We start from the raw sequence: 17,221 nt of genomic DNA on the forward strand, positions 1-17,221 counted from the left end.
TTGCACAAAACAAAACAAATGGTCCCAACAGTTTCTTTGGTGATAACTGAAGAGTGAAGAGTCATGTCCCTTCCATGATGAAAACTAAATCATCAGCATCAGAAGGAGGAGTTTCCATTGTACATGATGTTAACGCACCCAGGCTCACAGCCTTGCAAAGGGATTGTGCTTTGCTATTCCTAATGTACCATATCTGTGATCCCTAAATTTACATGGTATAAATCCCCTAGATCTTCTGTACAGCACGAGTTCTCAATGGGTGGAAATGCAACTCAACGCTGGTGTATGGTGTTTGTGTGTAACAACAAATGCTGTAAGTTATTCATCAGCACAATTTCAGATAAGATGAAAAGAGAAACAAAATAAAAGTGGTTAGATATCTAACCTGATATGCTGTTGCAAGGAAAATAGAACATGCTAAATGCACCTCAATGTTCAGCACTGCTACAGCTGGTTGCAATAAAGGTTGCCAGTAGTTCACATGCTTTGCTCCAGCAAATCCCAGTGATGCTAATAAATAAGTTGTTAAAGCATACAAATTGAAAAATTATACTACCTGGTTACTCCACAGAGGAGGTCATGCTTTAATAGGCAAGTACGATACACGATTCAGCTATCTGGGCGATGAACAGTTGCAGAACCCAGAACACATAAAGACCGGTGCTTGTATTTCGGCTGCATGGGCACTACAAGTTCTCAAATTTAGGCTGCACACTATTCTAAATCATAACGTTTGCTTGAGCATAAATGGACCGAAGGATGCTGCAGTACCGGCAGCACCTGCCCTGGCTCTGCCCCTGATGATGCATGGCATGAGACTGGTATCTCTTAGAAAGGTGAATAAGACAGCCTACCTCAACTCGGATATAAATAGTTCACGCTCAGACTGCAGCTCCCCCCAGGTCCATAGAGAGGTAGTTCAGAGTTCTAACACTAGCAACAACATTCAATCGATCCTTTGGTTATGGCTTATGTCATACAGGATGTGTTGGATACCTTTACACCAACCGTTCCACTCAGAATAACATACAAGAACAGGCTCCTTCTGTCAGGTGCTGAGCTAAAGCCATCTGCGGTTGCAAGTAAACCACGAGTTGATATTGGTGGCAATGACATGAGGACTTTCTACACCCTGGTGAGCTAAGTGATTTATAGATATATGCTACCAAATGGGAGAATGTATGCCAATCCTTTTGTTATTAACAAATAAAAGTATTATGCACATTGCAGAAGATTTATCAGTATGATTCTCAATAAATTTAATAGGAACAAAAGGCCTTAAAGTTTGCAGTATATCTCACACGTCTATATGCTAACGTGTTTGTCTTTGACTTGAAGGTACTGATTGACCCGGATGCCCCAAATCCAAGCCATCCCTCACTAAGGGAGTACTTGCACTGGTAAATCAAGTGCAACATATTCCACTCTTTCAAGATTTGGTTCCTTTTAGTTTGCCTTGTTAAGATAATGCTTCATTCTTGTGTAGGATGGTGACAGATATTCCTGAAACAACTAACGTCGGCTTTGGTATGAATGCATATAGTGATTTGTCATTCCATTTCATTTTGGCTGAATTTTTGCAGATGTGGAGCACAGGTTTCAGTCTCCTCATACCTGTTGACTATCACTGAATTGAAGCAGATTAGGATGCATTTGATTCAAGAAATCAGCAACCATAAACCAAATATTAGACCAACTTGTTATATGAAAGTACTATGCCAGCTTAGTGCTTACATGGTGACACAATGGGAACCCACAAATTATAACATGCACAATAATATGACAAATGCCACTAATTTAGTAACATAACTAATAGAGAAATGAGGTAGAATTCAATTTCGATCTAGGCCATTATCAGATTCAGGATATCTTAATATTAAACATGAACTAGTGTAAACTGGCATAAATATGCTTAACAAAGCCCCTGTTGGTCCTTTAATTGGTTGATAACCTTGAGGACACATTTCAGCAGAGCTAGGTTCAAATTGCAAGTAGTTCACAGTGTATTTTTATTTACAGTTGTCATCTTAAAGTTCTGAATGTTCTAGATTTTGAGTATATATAGAGTTTTGCCATACTTGGTTTTGCCTGAGACTTTGAAACAAACAGATAATGGAAATAAAACAGCTCTATTTGTCTCAAGTAAGCAGACCTATATCTAAAAGACTTATATTTATCTAGAAAGAGTAAACAGCATTACAACATACATTGTTTCCAACCAGTTTAATGCTCCTTAAACTCTTCAGTAGATAATGTCGGGATGCTCTTGCAGGCCAAGAGCTAGTATTTTATGAGAGCCCAGAGCCAAGATCTGGTATCCACAGGATGGTGTTTGTGCTGTTCCGGCAACTTGGAAGGGGCACAGTTTTTGCACCAGAAATGCGCCACAACTTCAACTGCAGAAGCTTTGCACGGCAATATCACCTCAATATTGCCACTGCTACATACTTCAACTGTCAAAGGGAAGCTGGGTCTGGTGGAAGAAGGTTTAGGGATGAGTAGAGACCATACACCACTGTATGGTCACAATAAAGAAATATCATCAATAATGTGCCCTATATTGAACGGAAAATGTACCACCTCTATAGGCTGCATGGTATGTATCGTACACTATGATTGTATTGACGAGCTTTATGGAATATAGCCCAATTACTAGTATATTTCATGGTTTTAATCAGAAGGTATTCTCTAACGTGATACCAATACAGTTTCAGGTTCTCACAAGAGTACCTGCTTGTTTCAACAGGTGTTAACATACCCAGCACAATCTAAACCATCCAAAGTATATTTCAAGGAAAACCAAATATACATAACATAACAGGTTTTTACATTATTCCGTACTTCAATCCGAAGTACACTTATTCCAATTGAAAGTGGTACTGGTGATACGAACCAGGAGCTTAGAAAAGTAAACAGTAAGGTGCTTAGAAAGCCTTACGAATTCTCAACTTGACTTGCAGCAGAATCACCATGGAGAGGAAACTAATCACTTCTTTTCAAGATGGCACACCTCCACCAACTCCCATGACTCCAAGCTTTTATCTGCAGTGTCTGTTCTATAGAGTGCAAGATCAGAGATCTCAAACTCCAATCCACAGATATCCTTGTCCAGCTCCTCTACCTTCTTCCTTGCCTCCTCCTTCTCCTCATCTGTCAGGTCTCCATATAAGAGGCTAACATGCGGCATGTATGCTGCAATTGCGCAACCAAGTGTCAATAGCCACTAACATGTGCTTTTTTCAGGAACAGAATTCAACTAGTACACTCACGAGTCTTTCTCTGGTAACCGAAGTGTCCACAGCAGTGATCACTCGCTGCCACCACCTGACATAATTCAGAAGAAATTGATACTGGTATAAGAAAACCAAATCACTCAAAAGCATACTGAATCAGCATTTCGTCCGGGTTGCAGAACCAATTGTAAGCCCGAAATTCTGACCAAATCAAACTTGAATCCACGGCCACTCGCGCCGCACTTGCTAAACTAGGCAATCGCTACAAGGAGACGAGGCCACGAGGAGAAGAGACGCTAACCTCGGGGGTGGGCTCCAGGAGGAGGTAGACACACTGGTAGAAGAAGGTGCCGCGGGCGACCCCCGTGACGCGGGCGGTGTAGGGTTGGACGCCGGCGGCGGCGGCGCGTAGAACCTCGACAGCTGCCGAGCGGCGGCTGCGGAAGTCTCCGACGACGGTCGCGTGCGGCTCGAAGGCCGGGCCGCCGTGCGCGGCGCGGAGGCCCTCCATGATGCGGCGGAGGCGGTCGCGGACGGGAGCCGGTGGGATTGCCCACACAGAGTACACCTCCTCCGGCGACTGGTCGGCGGGGTCCATACGGGCTGAGACTGACCGGCGGTGAGGTCGGAGGCGGAGACGGGGGAGCGGGGTTAGGCGCGGCGAATGGCAAGGTGGGGAGCGGAGGGAGGGCGCAAGCGCAGTGGAATATGCTTTGCCGCCGAGGAGAAGCATCGCGGCGCGGGACGCCGAAGCGCTCCGGCTACCGGTGCAGTCGGTACGGTGCCTTGCATAGATGAGACACTGACTGGTGGGTCCATTGACTGGGACACGGGCTTGTCGGCCCACTGCCAGTGGAAAACGCTAAACAAGCTCTGATTACGCATGTTATCGTAGTACCAACCTGATTAACAATGACTAATCCAATCTGGATCTAGATCAAGGCCTTGTTTAGTTGGTCAACTTTGGACAATTTTGTAGCAACACTGTAGCGTTTCGTTTGTATTTGTGAATTATTGTTCAAATATTGACTAATTAGGCTCAAAAGATTCGTCTCGCAAAGTACAATAAAACTGTGCAATTAATTTTTGATTTCGTCTATGTTCAGTACTCCATGCATGTACCGCAAGTTTGATGTGACGAGGAATCTTCTTTTTACATAGTGCCAAAGTTGGGAGAACTAAACAGGACCCAAGGACCCAAGTGCAACACGCAAACTTCGAATAAAATGTGAGGACTTGGCATTGACTTCAGGAATAACAAATCCAGTCTTGCATGTGTTTGGGGGTGCAAATGGATCAAATACAAAGCAAACAACGTCCAGGCCACATGCTTACACTACAATTTGAATGTGACCACAAATACAATACTCTCATATTTTGACGCGGACCGGAAAAGAGATCAGATACAGATAACATGACAATAATATTCTGCAATGCAGTACTATGTAAATATTGAATAGAATTAATCGAGCAAAAGAAATGCAAAGAGCATTAAATTGAAAAAGTGCCAATCAAAGAGAACCTGCATGGCTGCATCAAATCACATGTATAATGGGTTGTCAAATTAATCAGAGTGAAGATAGTACACAAATCCACCATTTCATTTGCAAGTATATGGATTCTTCTCAACTACAGAAAGTCTCAAATATAGAACTAGACAGGATATCCTGATATCCATCATCATCGAGTAGACATCTTATTGACATTAAAGATCCCTCTTTTTGCAATACTATTTCAGAACCCGAACCTCAAGTATCCTCCGTTATTGAGTAAAAATAGTCTCAAGGTTAAAAATCCTACAGAACATTTTTTTACAAGGACTAGATCAAAATCCTGGAACTCACACTTTGAATTTCATGATACGTAAAAGAGTGTAATATCATCTAATGCTTGTCCTCCTTGGGTGCAGCATCTTTCTTGGCAGCTTGAGACTCCAACTCCTTTACTGAAGATCCCTCTGTAGATCTGTTGTAACATGAACATGGATAAATGAGGTCTGTTGAAACATGGATAAAACGTGCTTGTGATTTCAACAAATATGCAAAGCAGGAGACTCAAAATGGATACGACAAAAGGTGCATGACAACAAAAATTGACAATGACTTTAGTAAAGTTTAATATATAAAGTTATAACCATATTGCGACTAATTTATATGAAAAATATGATAGTTGATGGCTTCTTCTGAATCCATATAACAACAGATCATCTCAGTGAAAAAATCACATAATAGTCCAAATAAGGTGAAATCAATCTCATTATGCAGTATTCATGAATGGTGATTTCTGAACCTAGTAAACAACACACCTCCCTCCCATGATCACATCTCTTGGATGAGATTCATCCTCTTGCTAAGGAGTGGAGGCAAACACAAGGCATCCTGATCCGGCCACAGCCTCCCAGTGGCAAGCACACCTAGAGTCCTAGACCTGTTGCTTCATTTGTTCTTCCGTAGTTCCATCAAAATGTATTGCTTTCCACTCTTTATGAGTTCAAGTTCTTTTATTTCTCTTGATTTTGTGGTCAGCTGGTGCGAATTTTGAACATGTAGCATTTTTTATGCATCTCAAATTGTGTTCTTATATGCATGTACTATCTGAAAATCTCTTATCCCCCTCCTGTTCAATCTCTTCTATGCAGAAAATTATCCTTCAGCTCTTGTTTTGATTTGCGCTTCACAGTCCTATACTAATAGGTTTTTTTCTTTTCGAAAGGCGTGGATCATTGCTGACTTCTATACCGTTAGTCATCACACTGAACATTGCAAGGGGTCCGTATCATTACCAACACAAATTAAACATCCAGATTTCACCAATTCCCTTTACAATCCTATTGTCTCAAAACATTTAGCCTTTGCAATTTCATAAATCAAACCAAATGTCACCTAAATTTCCAGTCCTACCTGGTTCCACTGCAGTTCACTTAACCAGACTAAACTAAAAGTACACCATAAACCAAATTTTCTTATCACTTTAAAACTAGGAGCTAATCCATTCGAGATCCAATCCGGGCGGGTCCAATCACCCAAATCAGCCGCATGGCTAACCGACGGGAACTGGATAAAAGCAAGAGCTGAGAAGATGAAGGGAGCGTACTTGGCGGCGGCGGCGGACTCCTCCTCGAGCCAGTTGCGGATGTGGCGCACGTTGCGGCGGAACATGGTGGCCGACTGCTTGACGTCTTTCCGCAGCAGCATCACCGCCGCGCCCACCCCCACCACCGTCAGGATGAAGTTCGTGAGCGCCATCCCACGCCGCTCTCCCTCGCGCGCAGCTCCCCGCTCGCCTCCCAGCCACCCACGATCCAAAACCCTAGCGCAGAGCCGGAGACAGAGCAGCGGCGAGGAGGCGGCCAAAAGCAAATGGTACGGCACCAGTCGACCGGAAGAGCTTGCTAGTCACGATGAACTTACAGGCCGTGGGCTGAGAAATGGGCTTCTTGGAAAGGCCCAGCCGGCCAGTCACCGTGCTTGGCCCATCTATGTTCAGGCCCATCTACTTGCACTCTGTGCTGCTGACATGCGTCCATACCGCCGGCCATGCCGATCTCAAATTCTCGATCTGGTCCCTAGTCGGTGGCTGGCTGCTGCTTGTGGCCAACGGCCAACCGATCGCAGCGCTCGAGGCAGCCACACGCCTTCTTCAGTCTTTTCAGACTGGGATAGACCGCTCCACTAGCCTGACGACGGATAGGACACACGAGCTGCAGCAGCCGCGCCGCAGGCTGCGAGAGCAATGGAAGCTGCAGGGGCGGAGAAGGATGCCAACCCGAGCATGAGCAAGCCGGCGGATGCGACTGCCACCGGCGTCTTCGGCGAGGAGCAGGAGGCGCTCGTGCTGGGCGCGTGGAACGCCATGAAGGGCGACTCGGCGTCGCTTGCGCTCAAGTTCTTCCTGAGGTACCACCACCACTACCGTTCCGTCGCGTCTTGCAGTTGTTGAGCTGAGCCCCTGTCATAACGCTAGGGAGCTTATGATTCAGTAAACAGAATATAGATTCCATGATTGCTAGATTGATCCGTAGGGATTGATGAAGAGTGAGCTGATATGGAATTTTTCTTCGATAAATAGAATAGGAAACTTAAGATTAAAATGCTCCGGAATGAAAATGAGGGAATGTCCACAATACCCGGATTTAGTCGGATCCAATTCGAGGGATTTTGTAGATTCATTAATCAGGGCTTGGCAGAAGAACTTGGGAAATTCTAGACGAAATTTAAAGAAGTGGTGCACGCTTAAAAGAGAGAAAATTATAGAAATTTGTGAGCTGTCTTGGTGTTTCCGGCGAATTTTAAAAAGCTCATCGTGCTGATGATGGTGGACTGTTTATTGATTCTGTTGCTTGGTACTTGATACGCATCATGATCGATCTTTTTTCTCTAATTTTCTTCACGGATCCGGGGATCAGTCGCCGTCGCTCTAAGACACGCAAAACTCTATAAAATTGCAATCTAGGTTCCTGCGACATTCAGGTTACTGTTACTTGGTGATGGCCTAATGGCAAAGTCACGAAGAGAATTCCTGAGCATTTGGAGATGATCCAACTAGCAGCTAACTTAATTCTAAGTACAAATAAAGACACGAGATTTCGAATTTGTGAAACTGAAAGATGGCAATGTTATCATGCTGTAGAACAAACAAAATCTGCATCCATGTCGCTATGCATATAACAAAAGGAAGAAAAGACGATGTCATCTTCCACTACTGTGTGGGTGTGGCCAGCACATGGGCGGACGACCGATCACCCGAAAGTCTACTGGGAATCATTACGATAGCTTAGTTTTTGGGATCAGAAGATGCCCCTGGCTCGCTCGCACGATAAGGGCCACCCACCTCTCCGTAAAATCAAATGATCAGGCAAGACCTGTAGCTAGTTTCTCCCCACACTAGAAGGCCACCCCCAGCTACCTATATATATATCTTGCTCATCCTAAAGTAGCATCACACCATAACACCAGTACCAAGCAACAGCAGACAGTAGACAATGGGGTTCAGTGAGGCTCAGGAAGAGCTTGTCCTACGCTCCTGGAAGAGCTTTTTTTTACTGTACACAAATACTACTACTTAGGAAGTGTTTGGATCCTCGGACTAAACTTTAGTTCCTGTCACATCGAATATTTAGATATTAATTAGGAGTATTAAACATAGACTATTTACAAAACCCGTTGCACAGATGGAGGCTAAACGGCGAGACGAATCTATTAAGCCTAATTAGTTCATGATTTGACAATGTGCTGCTACAATAACCATTTGCTAATGATGAATTAATTAGGCTTAATAGATTTGTCTCGCCGTTTAGCCTCCATCTGTGTAATTAGTTTTATAATTAACTCATATTTAGTCCTCCTAATTAGCCTTCGGATATTCGATGTGACACGGACTAAACTTTAGCTCCATGATCCAAACACCCCCTCAGTAGTATATAGTATATATGAGATTTAACCATTCATTATTAATAATAATTTAGTAATAATTACATTATAAAAAGTGATATTTGAAATGGAATGGTCTTTTAAAATTTATGCTAGTGTCAGAAAAATATTATAGTGATGTTATTTACGTTCTTTTACCATGAATCCTTTGTCTACCTGGATCTTCAAAGAGCCTACCCTTATACTACTCATGTATACTACCTATATCACAGGTGAAGGTTTCAGTAGTATACAATTAATCTTGACCGTCGGATATTTTTATACTAGTTCTTTTCGAGCACTAGTATATAGTCTAGTATTATGTACGGTAAAAGAGCTCATGGAAAGCCGAAGACACCGAGTCCATTGCTCTCAAGTTCTTCTTCAGCTGTGGCGACCGACCTTCGCATGCATTGTTCATCACGATTTAGCATTTCCTTGGATTATGTATATGCATTACTATCATGTAACTTATCACAAGTACTGAACCTGCTGCCATTTTGTCGGGGGAAAAAATAGGATTTTTGAGATCGCGCCGGGCGCCAAACAGATGTTCTCCTTCCTGCGCGACGCCGTCGACGCGCCCCTGGAGAACCACCCCAAGCTCAAGGCGCACGCCGTGAGCGTCTTCGTCATGGTGAGCAAGCAGCCGTTCGCGGTTCGCCCTCTCTTTGTACTCTCTGCGCAGCAGCAAACAGGCTAACAGCTTCGTCGTCTGGATTCTGCCGGTGTAATTGGTCTGTGCAGGCTTGCGAGTCCGCGACGCAGCTGAGGAACACCGGCGACGTGAAGGTCAGGGAGGCGGCCCTGAAGCGGCTGGGCGCGACGCACGTCAAGGCCGGCGTCGCCGACGCGCACTTTGAGGTGAGTGTTCCATGGACACACGGTGTTGCAAAGACTGCATTTTGATTTCTTCAGCGCTTCAGTTGAAGCAAGCGATAGATTGACTCCGAGGGAAACACTCAGAAAGAATCTGATCTTTTTTTTTTGAAAGACCGAAAGAATCTGATCTGAAACACGCAAAACGCGCAGGTGGTGAAGACGGCGCTGCTGGACACCATCCGTGACGCGGTCCCGGACATGTGGACGCCGGAGATGAAGGCGGCGTGGGAGGAGGCCTATGACCAGCTGGCCGCCGCCATCAAGGAGGAGATGAAGAACGCCGCCGCCGCTTGAGCTCATCGTTAGCATAACACACACGCGCACCCTGCTGCGTAAAGACCCGCGCTGATGGGGAGAGCTTTGAACTGCCACCACCACTGTTGCCAAGCTGTTGCTACTACGTACTTCTGTATTCTGTTTGTCAACCATGTCGTTGGTGAATAAACCTTTAATTATACTACAACAGAACCCGTTTGCACGGCAAGACATGGACGTCATTCCAATGGCGACGGGCTGTGTCCTGTGTGGCTGTGTCCACGACGAAGTAGCTAGAATCCGAGCCGTGCGCGCCGAATGGGGACGGCATCTCCGGCCTTGGTGTCCGCGGCCGGGCGCCCGTCGGCGCGGCTGTGTTCAGTTGGCCTGCGCTGCTGGTCACCATAGCAGGGCAGGACGCTACTAGCAGCGCGTCGCACGGTCACGCTGCTGCCGCGGTTCGTGCCGGGAGGGGCTCGCGGGCGCGGCCGTCACCTCTCGCGACCCGCGGTCTCGCCCCTGCCTGCCGGCAGAGGCCCTTTTTCGGTGGGAGCCGCGGGACCCTGGGGAACGGGCATGGTCACGCTGTTGCAATGTTGCGGCGCACTGTGTATTGAGTGTAACGAAAAGGAAAAAGGCTCGCATGGGCCTGTCGCCTGTCCAGCAAAAGCGACAGGCATATCCTTTCATAAAAACGTACTGTGCATCACAGTTTATCACAGGCGAAAAAAAATATAGGCGAAACGAGTGGCAGGCCACGATACAACAAGGCGATCGATGCGCCAAGAACGCTGTAGCGACTACTAGTCCTTTTCGCGTGCGACGCGAGGACAGACAAATACGACTGCAGAATGCGGATCCCCGTATCAGCACAGTGACACACCGTCCAATTCAGGATAAGCACCCTTGGCTTGACGGAATTAGGCTATCCGATTACTAGTCGGCAGTGCCCAATCCGGCCGAGATGGAGTTTTAAATAATTTAAAATGAATAATTTTTTTTAAAAAAATCCGCCCAAGATGACGGAGGGGATACACCCCACTAAAATTTACCACCCGGCACATCGAATGTTGATACTACTTAAATATAGACTAATTACAAAACTAATTGCACAGATGGAATCTAATTCGTGAGACGAATCTATTAAACCTAATTAGTCCATGATTTGATAATGTGGTGCTACAGTAACCATTTGCTAATGACGGATTAATTATGCTTAATAGATTCATCTCGCGAATTAGCACAGGGTTATGCAATTAGTTTTATAATTAATTCATATTTAATCCTTTTAATTAGTATCCGAACATCCAGTGTTAATTAGTATCCGAATATCCAATGTAACACTGGTAAAGTGTAGCCCCAGCCGAAGTTTAGCACCAGCCGAAGTGAAGGGAAAGCGACCGATGCCGGCGGAGACCGACGCCTGCGGAGCCCCGCCGCCTCTTTTAACTGCCCCGGCCGTCTCGCGTCCGTCCCAGGCCACGCCACGCACAACTGCACAGACGGCCGCCTCACTCCAGTAGTCTTGCCAATGGACTCGTCACGCGCCCCCCACCTGCTCCTCCCCCTCCTCCTGCCCGCCCTCCTAGTCCTCGCCCTCGCCCCGTCGTCGGCGCGCGCGGCGGAGCCGGGGGTCATCCGGCTGCCGAGCGGGAAAGCGGGGGCGCGGGCGTGCGCAGCGCCGGCGGACCCCGCGGCTTACGACCGCCCCGTCATCGGCATCGTCTCGCACCCGGGGGACGGCGCGGGCGGGAGGATCAGCAACGGCACCGCCACCTCCTACATCGGCGCCTCCTACGTCAAGTTCGTCGAGGCCGCCGGCGCGCGCGTCATCCCGCTCGTCTACAACGAGCCCGAGGAGCGCCTGCTCGAGGTGCGTGCTCGGTGCTCTGCTGAAGATTCTAGCTGTCTTTTTCAATCATGCCTTCTCATGAAAATGGCTATTGGCTTGCAAGTAATTGCTTGGTGGCCCAGCCTTTTTTAGTTTTATATATCACTCGTTGCTGATTTTTTCCCCTTCAGAAACTGAGTTTGGTGAATGGTGTGCTGTTCACTGGTGGATCAGAGAAGCAAGGTGTATACTTTGAGACAATTAAAAAAGCGTTTCAGGTAGATTGCTTTTTTAAACACTGTTTGAAAGTATCCTGCACTTTTATTATTGAATTACAGTACAACATATCACATTCCAGTATTATAACTTCGCATAATCTATTTTATATGCCTAAGGGGGTGTTTGGATACGAGGTGCTAAACTTTAACAGGGCCACATCGGATGTTCGGATGCTAATTAGGAGGACTAAATATGAACTAATTACAAAACTAATTGCACAGATGGAGTCTAATTCGCGAGATGAATCTATTAAGGCTAATTAATCCATCATTAGCAAATGGTTACTGTAGCACCACATTGTCAAATCATGGACTAATTGGGCTTAATAGATTCGTCTCGCGAATTAGACTCCATCTGTGCAATTAGTTTTGTAATTAGACTATGTTTAATACTTCTAATTAGTATCAAACATCCAATGTGACAGGTGCTAAAGTTTAGCAGGGGGTATCCACCTAAGCCTGAATGATAGTGATTATTGAACCAAATAACAAAATTTACTCTGACAAGTTCTTTTTTTCCCTGTCAGTATGCCTTGGACAGGAATGACGCAGGTGAACCATTTCCTGTGTTTGCTCAATGCCTAGGCTTTGAGCTTGTAAGCATGATTGTCAGCAAGGTAATTTAACTTCTCACAAATTTATCAACTTAGAAGTGTAATAATTAAAATATCAAAGGTAATCTTCTAACTTATTAATTATTTTCATTACGAAATCGATAGACTCATACACCCGAGCAGTAACAGTAATGCTTAGCTTGAATTTAGAATATTTACCTTTGCTTGTCTGGTGTAAAGCACTGGAGCAAAGTACTGCAGTCTTCTCTTCCATGAAGACATCATTATTCCTGTTCATTTTGCCAATACTGGGCAGTGGGCACTAATTGTTCTTTTCCTATGTTGCTAGGACAATAATATCTTGGAAATGTTTGACGCCCAGAATCAAGCATCTACTCTTCAGTTTCCCAGCTATTCTTTCGAGGGTACGGTGTTTCAAAGGTAGAGGTAGCTGCTTCATGCAATCATGCTCAAGCAAGTCTTTTATTTGCTACTGCTTGCTGTGGATGTTTAGAAAGACAATTTTTTTGGGGGGTGCTATCAAGATGATGCACGTAGAGAAACTATGGTTCAGCTTAAATGACATAAAATGATTCCCATGGAATTGCATATTTTTATTACTGTGTTATCAAAAGTGAAACTGTAGAATTTCCAGATGGGTTAAAGTAATGTATTTTACGATTCAGATAGCTTCAGAGATGGCTAATGGAACATAATTATATCTAGATTGGATTGTACATAACTAAATGCACTAAAACAGAGTGATTAATTTTAAGACGGGTGGAAAAATAAATTTTGTATGAAGGGCTGCTACATTCAAAGATTTGATGTTCATGGTCTTTTATTTTCTACCTGTGCTCTTTGTGAATTCCTCCTGTCCTAACTTACTGAGTGGAAATTGTTCACAGATTTGACTCTGACCTCATCAAGAAAGTCAGCACCAGCTGTCTTGTCATGCAAAATCACAGAGTAAGTGCCGCTACTGGTCCTGCTTACATCTTTTCTCTCTCAGTTTCTTTTTCTTTTTTTACTTCAGCACCACCAACTTTCATGCAGCAGGCTGGTGATTATGATTGTATTTTACTATTTTATATGGAACAACTGAACTTAGTTACAAATTTAAGTTTGCTAACATAGCTTAATTTCTTCCTTGGTCACAGTATGGTATTTCACCAAAGCGTTTCCGAGAGAATGGTGAATTATCAAGTTTCTTCAGAATCTTGACTACATCGCCTGATGAAAATGGCAAGGTATAAATATCATACTTCTGCTCCTAGTCCTACATGCTAGTCTCTCTCGAAGGTGTCAAGTGGTATAAGTTGAACAGCTTTGATGAACTTGCGAATATACCGAAGTATCCGATCTGTATTAAAGCTCATCAATTCTTCCATTGCACAATTTAACATTCTTTCATTTGTCAAATCAGGTCTACGTCTCAACCGTACAAGCAAATAAATATCCAATCACTTGCACACAGTGGCATCCTGAGGTATGCTAGTTGTAGTTGTTTTGGGAGTTTCCATGCTCTATACTCTCATGGATTCTATGTTTTTTGGTTCTCTATGATTCTTTAATGTTCAAAAGTGATATACCATATTGTGGTCACTTACCAAACAGCAATGATTATATGCCACTATAAAAATTATCCTCATTGCAGAAAGCCATTTTTGAGTGGAGAAAACCAATGATACCACACAGTGAAGAAGCAGTACAAGTTACTCAACATTTTGCTAATCATTTTATCAGGTTCGTGGTTGTAACCTCTTAATATAGATTCCAATTTGGTGATGCTTTATCTGGCTATTTGTGGGTTCACTGATCATCGTTATCATTCTTTTGTGGAAATATACTCTAATCAATAGAAAACTGCACACCTCTTTTCTTCTTCTGTCCGTCACTATTATGGCAACATATATGCAAGAAGGAGCCATCTTTTTTTTTCAATGCTATTATGTGAACTGCGCATGAAAGAAAAATGGATACCATGCTTAGATAACTCTTCTCTCGGACGTGAAACAGCCAAGCTCGCAAGTCTCCCAACAGACCTCCTGCGGACAAGGTGCTTGATAACCTGATCTACAACTACAGCCCCAAATTTAGCGGAAAAACCTCGTGAGTCTTAACTTTTATCTGCTACTAGGCTGCTACCCTATGTACCCTCGTATCAGCTGAATCAATGTCTTCATTCTTGCCAGGAAATCTTTTGAGGAGGTTTACATATTCTCCTAAGACTGGAGCAGGCGGCAGAGGGTCCTCCTGAACCAGCATTCAATTGCTATTGTGTTATGGCTGTGTATTTATCATACCTGTATTGTTCTCTTGCCGCCATATTGGTGGGCGCTGCTGTATTATTGTGGACTCGCAGTCGAGCCACCATCGCCTTCAGCAGGAACATATATGTACTGAACTGAAACATACCTTGAAGAGTATGTATGTTTATATGTGAGAGTTTGGAATCTAAAAGTTCTCCAAATCTGTGGACCTTTGGAAATTGAAAGACTGACCCAACTGATAGTTGAATGCTCTTTTCTTTCAAAAATAAACTAGTTGAATGCTCTGAGATCTGATTGGCGAAATCCATCGAGACCAAAAATTGTGAATGTCGCTTCAGGTGAAAGGTCGGTACCATTGCCATTCGGAAATGCATGCGCTGCGGAGATTCTAGTTCGGGCGACTGATCCGCAATGACTCGGCTCGACCATCTTGCGCCATGCCGCATCGTCGCTTGTGACACCTCACCCATGCGGCCGGCGCAATGCTCCGCCGCATCAGCCATCAGCCGCGCCATGGAACCGGCCAAGCACCTTAGCTGATGCCATGCGCCGCGTTCCTGCCCAAAACGGGTCTCGTCCTGTTGCGCTCCTCGCGCCAGGGGCCCACCGCCCTGGCCGCTGCTCCCGCGCCAACACCAGCAACCGGCGGGAACCCGGGCGCCGGCGCCTGCCGCTCTCGTTGGGGGTGATGACACGCATACTTGCGGTGTCTCCTTCCAGGAGCGTCGCCAATCCCTTCGCTCCGCGGCGGCGGGGGATCGCCGTCGCCGGAGCTTCGCCGCTGCGTCGATGGGCTCGCCGGGACGGGAAGGGAGAAGCGCGATCCAGTTATTTTGACTTTGCTACCTAGTTTGGATCGCGATGAATAATCGTGATCCGATTATTTACAATTCAAACCCTAAACTTTTCATTAAACCCCCCATTTTGGGTCGCGATTAATAATCGCGATCAATTATTTATATTTTGCCCCTTGATATTTTCAGATCAGCCCTCCATTGCCTTTATGCAGCAGACGGTTGTTTGGCGCGCTCTCTCTGTCGTCCATTCCTCCTCCCTCCGCCGCCCACCAGGTCCGTCCGCCGCCACCCGGCACGCTCGTCAAGCGTCCGTTCGGCGCTTGGAATCGTAATCGCCTCTTCTGCAGTTCTGCTGACCAGCGAAAGAGGTTTCTTTGCAAGTGAACTCTCCTTCATATGGGCGGATGGCTTTGCTCGCTCGCTCGCTCTCGTCGCCGGTGCGTACAGCTGGGATGCGCTGTCGCCGGCGTCGGTGAAGGAGGTCCACTAGGGCTTGTTTCTCCTGGAGAGTGCAGACAAGATGCTCAATCGAATAAACCTAATTCACAACTACAGTACCGGACCTGTCAGGATTGGGCAATGGTGCAAATGTTCAGTTTCGTCAGTTTTCGGCAATAGAAGGGGAACAGAGCAAGTCGGTGCAATTCAGTTAGTTCTCTGCCAATTTGGTTCTTGTCCTCCAATTCTCGTTCTGAATCTTGCTATTTCGTTGTTCCTTTCCTCTTGCATCTGCACGTTCCTGACAGGACCCAAAGAAACTCGTGAGCATATATATAGCTCTGTACCATGCATCTGCTACTCAATGCGTTCCAGTCATCAGCTACACTCATGCTTCCATTGTTGCAGAAAAAAAAAGCATTTGATAAGGTGTAAATCTTCTCTAAGATAGAAGCGGATATGTCAGAGTCTTCTGGAAGAACCGCTGCAGTGTATGTAAATTGATTCATACGATTCATCTCTGAATCTACCTCATCCATTGCATAATAATGATGGTAGAAGCCATTCCAATCCACTTTATTTGGTGATGAGGTGGTCACGAAGTCGAGTTAGCAGACCCAAACTGTATTTTCTGATAGTGATAGCACTGAAATTCTTCATCATCACTCAGAGTATTATTTTTACAGTTGCATCTAACCTCCAATTGACAAACATCCTTGGGGGAAAATTGAAGTGTTCGTTGTTGCTTTATGATATAATAACTTGACCAACTCAGAGGAGGCCATGGAATGGGACGAGAAACTGGAAGTTTTGACACCTTGAAAAACACTTCTGTAATCATCTGTTGGGCTAGCCCTCACCTTAGCTCGTACATTTCCAATCCCAACATCATCCATGGTGGTGCTGGTGATATGGCAGCACCTTTGCTAGCAGTCTCCACTTGTGTAGGTGGTGGCCGCAGCACTGGCTATGCTACTGTGTGACTAGCAAGCTCAATGGCAGAGCTGAACATGATGTCGATGTCGGACAGCTAGGCAAGGTCAATGCATCGCTAGCGGGCTCAGTGATAGCAGGGGTGGATATGATGTGTTGGTGCGACTGTCTTCGAGCATATAATTCAGTGGAGCAATTATCTTTGTGCACAGCTCAGTCACCATCTCCTTGTCTCGGACATCACCTTGGTTGCTGGTTCTCCGTGCTCAGCATGTGGGGCTCCACCAGGTCCAGTGGCAATGGTAGGAGTGCTCACAGGTCACAGCCGCCCAGGTAAAT

The 17,221-nt window shown here is 45.3% G+C and overlaps 5 protein-coding genes across 6 annotated transcripts; 3 read left to right on the plus strand and 2 right to left on the minus strand.

Annotated features, from left to right (window-relative positions):
- The first annotated feature begins 887 nt into the window (after positions 1-887).
- On the plus strand, positions 888-2,658 carry LOC117850113 (protein VERNALIZATION 3). 2 transcript variants are annotated; one of them, XM_034731901.2, is made up of 4 exons: positions 888-1,135; positions 1,339-1,400; positions 1,487-1,596; positions 2,273-2,658. In XM_034731901.2, the coding sequence occupies exons 1-4, from the start codon at positions 965-967 to the stop codon at positions 2,500-2,502; spliced, it is 573 nt and encodes a 190-aa protein (XP_034587792.1). In that variant the 5' UTR covers positions 888-964; the 3' UTR covers positions 2,503-2,658. The 2 variants fall into 2 exon arrangements, with proteins under 2 accessions (XP_034587792.1, XP_034587793.1); XM_034731902.2 differs by having other exon boundaries at positions 890-1,135; positions 1,487-1,527.
- Positions 2,659-2,769: 111 nt separating this feature from the next.
- Positions 2,770-4,000, minus strand: LOC117850111 (cyclic phosphodiesterase). Its single transcript, XM_034731900.2, has 3 exons — positions 3,535-4,000; positions 3,270-3,324; positions 2,770-3,192 (listed from the first exon to the last, which is right to left on the minus strand). The coding sequence occupies exons 1-3, from the start codon at positions 3,964-3,966 to the stop codon at positions 2,987-2,989; spliced, it is 693 nt and encodes a 230-aa protein (XP_034587791.1). The 5' UTR covers positions 3,967-4,000; the 3' UTR covers positions 2,770-2,986.
- Positions 4,001-4,813: 813 nt separating this feature from the next.
- On the minus strand, positions 4,814-6,607 carry LOC117850460 (uncharacterized). Its single transcript, XM_034732284.2, has 2 exons — positions 6,327-6,607; positions 4,814-5,198 (listed from the first exon to the last, which is right to left on the minus strand). Exons 1-2 carry the CDS (start codon positions 6,476-6,478, stop codon positions 5,117-5,119), a joined length of 234 nt encoding a protein of 77 aa, XP_034588175.1. The 5' UTR covers positions 6,479-6,607; the 3' UTR covers positions 4,814-5,116.
- Positions 6,608-6,813: 206 nt separating this feature from the next.
- Positions 6,814-10,007, plus strand: LOC117850458 (anaerobic nitrite reductase NSHB5). The gene is made up of 4 exons (XM_034732283.2): positions 6,814-7,129; positions 9,161-9,278; positions 9,389-9,505; positions 9,674-10,007. The coding sequence occupies exons 1-4, from the start codon at positions 6,966-6,968 to the stop codon at positions 9,815-9,817; spliced, it is 543 nt and encodes a 180-aa protein (XP_034588174.1). The 5' UTR covers positions 6,814-6,965; the 3' UTR covers positions 9,818-10,007.
- Positions 10,008-11,243: 1,236 nt separating this feature from the next.
- On the plus strand, positions 11,244-14,932 carry LOC117850729 (gamma-glutamyl hydrolase 2). The gene is made up of 10 exons (XM_034732589.2): positions 11,244-11,651; positions 11,801-11,887; positions 12,415-12,504; positions 12,791-12,882; positions 13,350-13,410; positions 13,602-13,691; positions 13,868-13,930; positions 14,099-14,187; positions 14,461-14,553; positions 14,637-14,932. The coding sequence occupies exons 1-10, from the start codon at positions 11,310-11,312 to the stop codon at positions 14,668-14,670; spliced, it is 1,041 nt and encodes a 346-aa protein (XP_034588480.1). The 5' UTR covers positions 11,244-11,309; the 3' UTR covers positions 14,671-14,932.
- Positions 14,933-17,221: the final 2,289 nt, after the last annotated feature.

Source organism: Setaria viridis, chromosome 3 (assembly GCF_005286985.2).
Source record: "Setaria viridis chromosome 3, Setaria_viridis_v4.0, whole genome shotgun sequence".
NCBI classification, from domain to species: Eukaryota; Viridiplantae; Streptophyta; class Magnoliopsida; order Poales; family Poaceae; genus Setaria; species Setaria viridis.